Source organism: Orbicella faveolata, unplaced genomic scaffold (assembly GCF_042242905.1).
Source record: "Orbicella faveolata isolate gen_17 unplaced genomic scaffold, um_ofav_v1 contig_34, whole genome shotgun sequence".
Classification (NCBI taxonomy): Eukaryota; Metazoa; Cnidaria; class Anthozoa; order Scleractinia; family Merulinidae; genus Orbicella; species Orbicella faveolata.
In genome coordinates, this window is record NW_028301563.1 from 17400733 (window position 1) to 17411300 (window position 10568).

At 35.9% G+C, this 10568-nt stretch overlaps 1 protein-coding gene across 1 annotated transcript; it reads left to right on the plus strand.

Annotated features, from left to right (window-relative positions):
- Positions 1-6753: 6753 nt before the first annotated feature.
- Positions 6754-7906, plus strand: LOC110053389 (putative G protein-coupled receptor 19). The gene has a single exon (XM_020759611.2). It carries the CDS (start codon positions 6849-6851, stop codon positions 7881-7883), a length of 1035 nt encoding a protein of 344 aa, XP_020615270.2. The 5' UTR covers positions 6754-6848; the 3' UTR covers positions 7884-7906.
- The last annotated feature ends 2662 nt before the right edge of the window (positions 7907-10568 follow it).

Sequence of the window (10568 nt, forward strand, 5' to 3'; positions counted from 1 at the left end):
AAAAAAAAAATATGCCGATATATGAGGTCGATTACGCATATGAACTCTATACCAGTTTTCAGGTTAATCTGTATTTTAAGCTCCTATGACTTTTCTGCTCTTACTGTGTCTACTAGAAACTATCTTGATCGAGGAAACCGTTTGAATTTGTCCTGAAAATCTATTCGCATTATCTCATTTTACGTATGTCGAGAGGCTGTCAACTCAAACTCGATCTTATTCGACAAAAGAGGAATCAGAGGAAATTATTAGTAGGTGACAAAAAAAGAATATAAAAAGTACGATTCACTGTTTTAAATTAAACTTGTACAGCTGATTTACTTTCCTTTCTTCACCAGTCCGGCCGAAATATTGCTTCTCAAAAATATTGAATCAAAAACTCTTTCGATTTATGTATTGCTCTCAGGTTTGCTTAATTTTGGTTACCATACGTTCCTTTCAGGATTAAGAAACGTTATAGCTCCTATGTCAGCATGGGATTCATTACATAATCCTGTATTTGCGTCTCAATAAGACTTCGGGTGATGGAGCAAACAAACAAAAAGAAATATTAAACAGTAAAGCTTTTTATCAAATCATTAAAACATTCATGGAATAAGAAGTCTCGATCATCAATTATCTCGGTGTGCAAATATGGTCTATATGTGATCGTTGTGATCGCTGCAATCGTTACAGAAAGCGTTGAATGATCCTTAGGATAATCGGTTTCTAATCTGATCGCTACAATCGTGGGGATGAAATTAAAGTTTATCTCAGGCGTTGGTTTTTTACTGGATAGCTTTCCCACAATCCCTGGATAGCGATTTTCCCTAGCTATGATCGGTTTGATCTCTGAACTTTTTTTTGCAGTGATCGTGGCGATCATATGGAGACCATTCTTTAGAGTTCATGCTGTTGGTCAATTCTCTTTCTTTTAAGCGGGAAATGTCTTTCTATAATTTCCTGAGTGAAAGTCTTAGGAATGGTCCAGGAAAAGGCATACAAACAAGCAAACAGAGAAACAAGACAAACAAAACGAAAAAGAGACGTATCGAGAATCATTTTCAGAAAATATTTCTTCCTTGAAGATGGATCAAAAAATTAATTTTGGGATTTGTAAAGATAAACTATGCGTATGTTTTAGGGCGATAAATCGCATAGAGAATCATATTCAGGCAGTTCTTTCTACGTTCTCAACCACTTTTCAACCACATCGAGGAAAATCGTTTTTCTTTTAAGGTGAAAATTGATGCAAATTCTGAGGTATTCAAATTGAGTTTCGCGGAAAATAGCAGAAAAAGGACAATTCACAGTTTTGAGCAGCTGTTTTAACTTCCTTTTAATTCAGTACTCGTTCAAATTATTGTTATCAACCAAAAATAAATCAGAGACAGTGTTCAACAGCTGCATAACGGTGGGCTCCTTGGGGCTGCCTCTAAAAGGACTATGAAATCAATGTAAGGACTCATTGCTTCTAAAACCAGTTTTGGCAAGACTTCGGATGGAACTCAACGAACAGTGAGTAAGTAAGTAAGTAAGTAAGTAAGTAAGTAAGTAAGTAAGTAAGTAAGTAAGTAAGTAAGTAAGTAAGTAAAACCATTATTTAAGTGTCTATGTGTTTAGCCTAGATAGACTAATTGGGAACACAAGTAAAATAGCAACACTTATTGACATACGGTACTTATAAAATTTGATTATCTACAGGAAAATGATAAAAACCTATTCAGCCTCTTCGAGAGAGGCTGATTATCCAATCATTAACTAGACACTGAATGACGATCATCAGCTATTTCCAATGAGAAAATTTCAAAGAATGTAATGAATGTGGTCGGCTCAATTTCCTTTCTTAAGAGAAATGTTTTCTGAGGATTTTCCTTGGGCACAAAAGACATCGCTTCTATGTTTAATTCCTTACACTGCCTCACAAGGCACTGATCCGTTTCTTTTATCATTTAAGCATGGGAAATAAGTTCATGTAAAAGTTGAAAATTCTTATTGGTTGAACCACCCAGGCTTAATTTAGCTTATACTCAACCTACGCCAAGGTTTAACCGTTAACGATTGCGGTTTTTTTGCGGCTTAATTGAATTGATGTCTGATGGGTACGGTATTTTTATGGCAAAAACTTCTTGCTCATAAAAATAAAGAAATAAATCAGAACAAATAAAATATTTAAAATGAATAAATGAAAGAACACATAGCAGTGAAAGCGTATAATTTCCTCAAACCCGGCCCCTAGCTGATAATAGGAATAACCTTGTCTAACAAAAGATTTTTACAGAAGGTAAATTTTAATACCATTATGTGTGAAACGGAACGACGAAAACAAATAAAAAACGTATGACGAATGTAAGTTGAAATAATTGGCAAAGCACATGCTCCACGCCACCAGTATGATCGTGAAAGGAAATGAACTATAAACGTGAGAAAAGTAAGCAGAAATATAGAAAAAAGTCAAAGTGCTACATAGATTATGTAGAGCATGAACTTTTATCGAAAGAAAAGACAGCAGCCAGGTGAAAAGAAGAACTGCACACTTGTTAGCCCAAGGTATCGGTACCTTTATTTCACTTTATTTTATTTATTTATTTATTCATTCATTTATTTATTTATTTATTTATTTATTTGGTATCATCTACACATCACTCTTCAAGTCAAATATTTTGAAACCAGGTGTAAAAACAACTCCTTATAAGACTTAGATTTCTTAGAGAAAACACGTGCTACATGCTTCTTTAAAACACGCGTACCGGGTAAATTAAATCTGATATTGTGCCAGAGAGGTCGGAGAAAATTTTTCGCTGTTGTTAATACTTTTACATGAGATTCAGAGTCAGCAACGATGCATATAATGTCTGTCATAATTTCTCGCGTCCATCACATCGGGGATTATCTATTTACTTATCAAGGGGTAGCCGCACAAACAAGTTTACTTTTGTGTTTTGCATGACTGATTTCTTTTTTTTCTAGGGGGAAGGGAATAACTTAAACAAAAATAGTTCTGTGTTTCCTTAATATCCTTACTCTAATGGCTGTTCAATTCAATTTATAATCCTGTTTTCAAACTACTGTGTACGCGTCATTGGTCATCATTGCGCATTTGATCACAAACTTGAGAGCGTATTAGATCTTGGCGAGCTTCGGGTACAAAATCCTTCTTTAAGAAAAGCAATATTGCATTCATATCGTTTTGAAGTGCACACGTTTAAGATAGAACGATCACTGGAGATCAGACTATGAAAATTAGACTCAAGGGCAGCTGAAGCTACCTCGCTGATGGCTAGCTGCAGACAAGTTGTCTCGTTTGGGATTCGGGGTATTTCTTTTAGTAATTTTGATTATGATTCAAATTTCTTGACAAGAGGAGTAGACTTGTTACCAGTTGCAATATACAGGGTTAGATCCAACCACAAATTTAAGTGAGGAGAATTCGTCTGATAGTGTAATTAGTGCCAATCTTCTTTCATTCCAGATGTATTTTTAGTCGTAGCCTTCAGGTGTAAATTTCTAAATAATTATTTCATGCATGGTGTCCCTACACTTATGAAAGTAATACTGCACTCTGGCGCTTTACCAACAAGCTATCAAAGCGTTGCACGAATATGATTTATAAAGGCCTGTCCAAACGGGAAATGTTTCGCGACCAAACACCATCAAACATTGTTTGGTGACCAAACATTTCACCCTTTGGCCACCTTGTTTGGTGCTGTTTGATCGTGTTTGATCGTGTTTGGTCGTGTTTGAAAGGCCATCAAACATTCGATCAAACAACTTAAAACATTTTTTTTGTTCTCGTGTTTGATGGGCGATGTTTTGTTCGTTTGGACAGCCGTATCAAACATGTTTGGCGCGCGCATGCGTCCCACGCTTGCTCATTGGCATGTATCCATAGTTTGATCTGTGTTTGATCGAACATGTTTTAAACGTTTGGCCACTCACTTCAACATCAGCATGTTTGATCACCAAACAATGTTTGATGATGTTTGGTCGCCAAACATTTACCGTGTGGACAGGCCTTAATTTTTGAATCTTTAAGGTCATTCCTCACATTTGCATGGCGCATCCTTACTGCGCATAATTTATGGCGTCATTAGCGCGCGCTCGTCCACGCGCACATCGAAAACATGACGGATTTGCCTTGATATTGAGCTCTGTCAGTTGAAAAATGGCTCTAGCTAACCAACGAGTACGGGGACCCCAATTTTTTTTCCAGTCATTGTAATCAACTAATCATAAGCTTTGCGTGAGAAAAGACTGATTTAATTTCTATTGCTGAAAATTGAATAAATAAGAAAAATAGCAGATACACTGTGGTCTTTTCTATTTTGCAGTCGCTAACCGCGTCAAGAAATTTGGTTCAAATTTTCAATCAAGGTTTTAGCTTTCCGTCTGAATCAAACTTAAAACGTTTATTTGTGTCCGACACATTGTACTGACTGTAGTTTAATGCGCGTTCTTATGAGTCCTGGCTCACAAAGATGTTACAATTACTGGGAATGCGTTCTTATGATAAGCATTAAATAATGCCAAAATGGGGCATTTTCAATGCCTCACTGCTCCTTAATGAGCATGGGCACCCCCCTTTTTTATTTCAAAATTGAAGTCATCATATGACAAATATTCAGTGGACAAAGTTTGAACAAAAATCTATTGTCACTTTTATTTCAGAGGAATTACCTTAACAATTTTGCATGCAGATGCTTAACAAAATTATAAATTACTCGGCTGTAAATGAACCGATCGAAAAACAAAAATTTTCATGCTAAGGTTAATCTTACAAAGATGCTGATTGCCAAATCTCAGATCCATAGACACAATATTCAAGCTTCATGAATGATACATTTATTATATTGCAGAGCAAGTATGGACACGATTTAGAGAGAATATAAAGGAACAGTACACATAATTGCATATATTATCGGCTAATTCTCATTCAAATCAAACCAGAGTTTTTTCAACAGGAATACTTTCCACTAAATATCAGATCAAAGATCTAATAGTCAAGCTGTGTTATTATTTGATTAATTATTTGATTTTCTTTAAGATATATCTTTTCAGTGTAATTATGAAGCACGTTCACCTTTTGTTATTCGAATGCGAAATTTCGCCAGCGGAAATTAGAAGATGTTTTGACAACTTACAATCTTGTACCCAAAGCCCGAATTTATTTAAAATATCAACCTGTTAATTCGTATTTTATCTTTATGTTTCTGCGTAGATTCAGTTATGTAAAGGATACATACGAAATGCTTTCAGAAAAAAAAAATGAAATATCAAACGGTAAGAATAGACAAAATATGTACCTCTTTTAAGAAATAAGACTATTGAGTTCTTAAGCGTTCGGTTGTATACTTTACTTCATGTGTTTCCTATTTCTTTTATCGCGCCCGAATCTATAGGCCATTTTAGGTCGCCGTTTGCCTCTGTGTCACAGCAAGTTTTTTTAAATTTTTTTGCGAAAACAAATGAAAACGTGTTTCGCCTATAGGTTAATATTCGTGCAAATCAAACTAGCTTTCATTTGAAAAGTTTTACACGTGAACTTGTTTTGAATCAGAAACCTAGAACAGGTGACGACTAGAGGTAAGAGAGATACTTCCCAACAAAAGCCTCTTTCCTTAGATTATACATCTCAATTTACTTCTAGATCGTTCTCGGTTTCGAATAATGATGCTTTTCAAATCTCTGTTGTGTATGTTTTCCTCGTCTTAACCCTCCGATGTACAAGCAATCCCATACCCCCACCGTAGTGCAACTGACGGGGTAGGCCCCTGGGCTTTCGTTCTGTTATGGTACAGCGAAATAATCAGATTTTCAGATTTCAGATTCAGATTTTATTAATTGACACTATTTACAGACATACTTCACTATCGCACACTATTACAAACACGCTATCACCTTGTGGGCCCTCAGATTACTTTGATTTTGTTATGACGAAATTCATGATCAATAAGAGGACAGACGCATGAAAGATGGACGTCAATTTGTTAAATATTGAGTAGATAGCCCTGAGCTTGCTCTTTTTGTAGGTTGACTTCATACGACGTCATTTGACCCGCCATCTTGGATCTAAGATTTCACTATTTTCTCAAAAAGTCAAGAAATAACGGAAATTGATAGATAAACAAGCCAGAATGCTTATGGAATGTAAACATTTTTGCATTTCTGGACTTTGATGAGGAAAACTGAAATAAATAAATAAACAAATAAATAAATAAAAAAAGTTGATTTATGACCAGACTGACTTAAGATTTGTGGTTACCATGGCAACGTCTACAAAGCATTAACAAACAATTTACATCTCAAAATTCCCACAGAGGATAAATGAATTGAGCTATGAATGGTTCAGTCTCTTAGAGTAAATCTTCTTTTCGAAACCTGGCACGTCCCCCTCGTACGTAAGAGGGGGTTGGCAGTGATGAAAAGCTAAAGGTGGGAAAGTAAAATGTACTGTGGGACAGCTTATACAGGTTATTATAAAATAACTAAGCTACTACACGCGCTCTCATTGGTCAATAGGTGTGCTTAGAGGGGAGTATAAAAACACGGTTGTGACGTTTTAGATTGGCGCGTATTTTTTAGAATTATTTTACAAAAACAATAGAGCACTTTTTCCGTGTTTACATAGCCTCATCTAAACACTCGGAGGGTTGGGAGAATATTCGAAAGTTATGCAAACTCTTGACTCGGGTTTGCATAACTGTCTCGAATTTCCCAACCCTCCTCGTGTTTAGATGAGGCTATGTAAGAACGCAAAAAGTGTCCATGCTCTATTGCTTAATTGCAAAACTGTCCAACCTTTAACTACTTCTCATCATACTGTTTTCTTTTGATCCATAGATTTCTTTCGCTGATTAAACAGGAACAAAATGAATGGAACGCTACTTGTTTCCCCTCTGTTCAGAAACGTCTCTCCACCTAATAGCGGATCAGATTCTTCAGGCAAAATCTACGTCTTCAGACCTCTTAACCCGTCAGTGAAACTCACACTGATGCTATTTTTCGTTGCCATAGCGATAATAGCCTTTGGAGGAAATGTGCTAGTGCTACTATTCATGAAGACCAAAGATAGGACAACTTCCTTTATGAAAGCATGTGACTTTCAGAAGAACTTTAACTTTTATATTAAGAGTTTAGCCACCTCAGAGGTTCTAGCCAGTACAATTCCACTTCCCTATTTAAGCGTCAATTTAAACTTCGATTTCTTGCAAAGAGGCTGGCCTTGTAAAATAGGACGGTATGTGGTCTTCCTGTTTCCTTGTGTAACCGGTGACAACCTGTTAGTCGTAACCGTGGGGAAGTATCTTGCAACTCGTCAAGTACCTCGCACATTTAGTGCCCCTACTATTAAGAAAGTGGTTTTTGTTGCTTGGTTAGCGGGGTTTCTATCTGCTTTATTTCCAGCCGCCATCGTGGACGGGATAAGGCATGATTTAAACGATACACATTACACAGTGATTTGCAAGTATGACAATACATATCTTCCCTTTAGGATTGTCTATGTAACTTTTACAACTCTGCAATACATTATGCCATGTTGCATTCTAATTAGGATAAATATTTCGCTCATAATGACTTTATGGAGAAGAACAAAGAGAACTGTGGATGTGCAGAAAGATAATGGCGTCAAGGCAATGGCAAGGGCTGCTAGAACCCGCGCTATATATATTGTTATTGTTCTAACATTTGCATTTGTCACCCCTTACTTCGGTTACTTTGTTTATGTTTTCTACAACATGGTAGCTCAGCCAGACGTTAGTTTTGAGACCAACCAGGTTATCCGTACTGCAAATACCATAATAGTTTATTCAAATAGCGCTATTAACCCGATAATATATTTTGTGCAAATGAAAGATTTTCGAGCCTTCTTGAAGGAAAAGTTCATTTCAAGATTCTTGACTTAAACGCCGCCGAGCTTTAACGGTTACTGCAAAGGTCTCTTTTACAGCGAAGACATGGATCTGGTGAAAGAATAGTTGAAAAATCGACAATTGTGCTTGAGAAAAAAAAGGTTCTATGAGATAAAACCTAATAACATGCTATCTGTTCAGTTTTATATTCGGGAACCACTGTAATGAAAAAGAAAAAAAAAAATCACTCTACAATATACCACTGCAAATCGTACAAGCCTGTACTATTTACTTTCAGAGGTACAAAAGAATTCGGGGGCAATTGAAAAGAAATAAAAAATGATCTGTGATGCTGTAGCTGTCCATTCTTCCCTCGGAATGGTGAAGGTCAATTTTCGTCTTTCAAGAAATTCTTCATTTGAATTATAATTCTTAAATTCCTTTATGGATTTAGTACTTTTTTTAAAATCATAAACAGCATTGTCGGCCCACTTACCCATCTGCTTATGCTATCCAATGCCTTTCTAAGAAGAATAGTAAAATCTAACATGACGGATGACTATGGCATATCCAAGGAGGCAGATTTTATGGTATAATAAGCAACAAAATTTCTTATCCTACTGCGAAAGTTGATGGCTTTGATAATAATTTTGATGTCTTATTAAAACAAAAATTGATGGGAGACCCAGCCATCTCCTTCCGTTTTTGCATCACAGTGAGGCATGAGTTTGCATGATGTATTAAGGATAAATGCGGGTAAATAAATATATATATATATATCAGTACCAATACAAACATGTCCGTTAAAATTAATTGCTCGGCAAGCAAATTGACGCCAATAACACTGAATATCAACGGGGAATCTTTTCGTAAACGAATATGGTACAAGGCCATTTCGGTCGAATTAGTTTATTGAAACAAACTGCACATTCAAACGCCAATTTCTCGCTTAGGCAAGCGGGTATCACTTGACGAAACTGCAATTCTCTGTCCACAGGGAGACGAACCCTAAATGTAATGTCAGCAGGCGACCAGGTTATGAGTGATCACGATATCGTTGTTGTTGCTTTTAGCTTTTTTTGTTGTTGTTTCTGTTTTTGGTTGCGGGGTATAACTTAAGCAATAGAGTTTCATTGTAAATACAGCATATATAGAGTAATTGGTGCTTGTTAGATAAAGCTAACTGTGTAAATACTGCTTTATCATTGAGTAATTAGGTAACAAAGCTGGATAGAGACAGCGAAAAAATTGTAAACAATAATAGGAGGACTGAAAAACATCATCTTAGTTTATTTTGATCTTTTTAATTCGTGTTACAAATGTTTGAATGTTCTCAAATATAAGTTGTACTTTGTTCCGTGATATTCCCTCGAACGACTGTGGTGAACAGACATCTCTCTGTGTTTTGACTTCATACATGATAGGTAGCAAGGAAGAGCCACCTAGTCATCGATTCTTTGCATAACAGGAAAAAAAAAAACGTGTCTGCAAAGAATTTGTTTGTTTGTGATTTTTTTAAAATTAATTTTTGAAATTATGACATCTGAACCGAGTTGTCAACTTCACGTTTCTTTCTTTTCATTTTGTTTTCATTTAGTTGTTTTCTTCTTCCATTTAGATATATATATATATATATATATATATATATATATATATATGTTCGGTATAAATTGATATTATAACTATCTCTACGGAAGTTATTGGTGTAAATACAGATAAATGCCTTAATGTGTTTGAACAGTAATTACCTTAAATAAAGTATAATGTTTGTGTTCATTTACCATCTGGCCTGGCTTTGGTTATTTGTGACTTTAGTATTTTTTAGCTGATCTTGGCAGATGGGTAGGGAAATGACAATGTCGGTATTGTTTGGGCGTTCAGGAATGATTCCAAGTTGTAATCGCTCGGGACGGTTGGCTATTTTTCTCTGTTTAAATCACATTGAGCTAGAGAATATTTCTTGGGCAGGAAGTATAGCCTCCAGGCGCTTCAATTCACGTTTGAAATTTATTCGTTACAAAGGTAGGAAACCACCCAAAACCAGAAAAAAGTAAACACCAAATAAAAATTTACGAAATTGCTTTTCTAGGGATTTATTTGCTTAAAAGCATATCTTCTTTTACCTCCCTGTTGAGATATCTGTCGAGCTTACCACACAGCCTCTCGCTCGTTAGCGAGAGGATTTAATGTCGACTTAGGATGGAAAGTCTTTATTTGCTGAATATAAGCAGGCCTATATATTCTTGGAATGTGATTCTAAATCGCTGTCTGCGGACAATTGCACCTGTGAATCGCGAGACGTTTTTGAGTAAGATTTCAAGAAAAACAACTTAAATATCGCTGTTTTTTTGAAGCTCTCTAGAACCTCTAATTTCATTGGATCTTGTTAGCACGAAGTAGTTCGATTGTTTTAGGGCTAGGGTCCATTGTTACTATTGTTTGTATACCATTTTCTCAGCCAATCCTGTGAGACGTTCCGAAGAGCTTCGTGGCAACCCAAATATGGACGAGCATAGGTCACGTGTATTTGACGTGACAACCAGATGTATTGTTGTGATATAGGCGGGCTCATTTGGAAAACTAAGATTTTAAGTAATGGAGGCTTATAATTTGGGCTTTTAGAGCTTGAAATTTTGATGAAGGAAGCATTTTCTTTTTCTTTTTGCATGAACGTATATAATAGACCGCGGTAAGTTCTTCTTTGCCCAAAAATTAAGAAAAAACAAATTGGAAATTTTG

Coding starts and splice junctions, on each gene's coding strand:
- LOC110053389 (XM_020759611.2), top strand. CDS start 6,849: ATGAATGGAACGCTACTTGTTTCCCCTCTGTTCAGAAACGTCTCTCCA.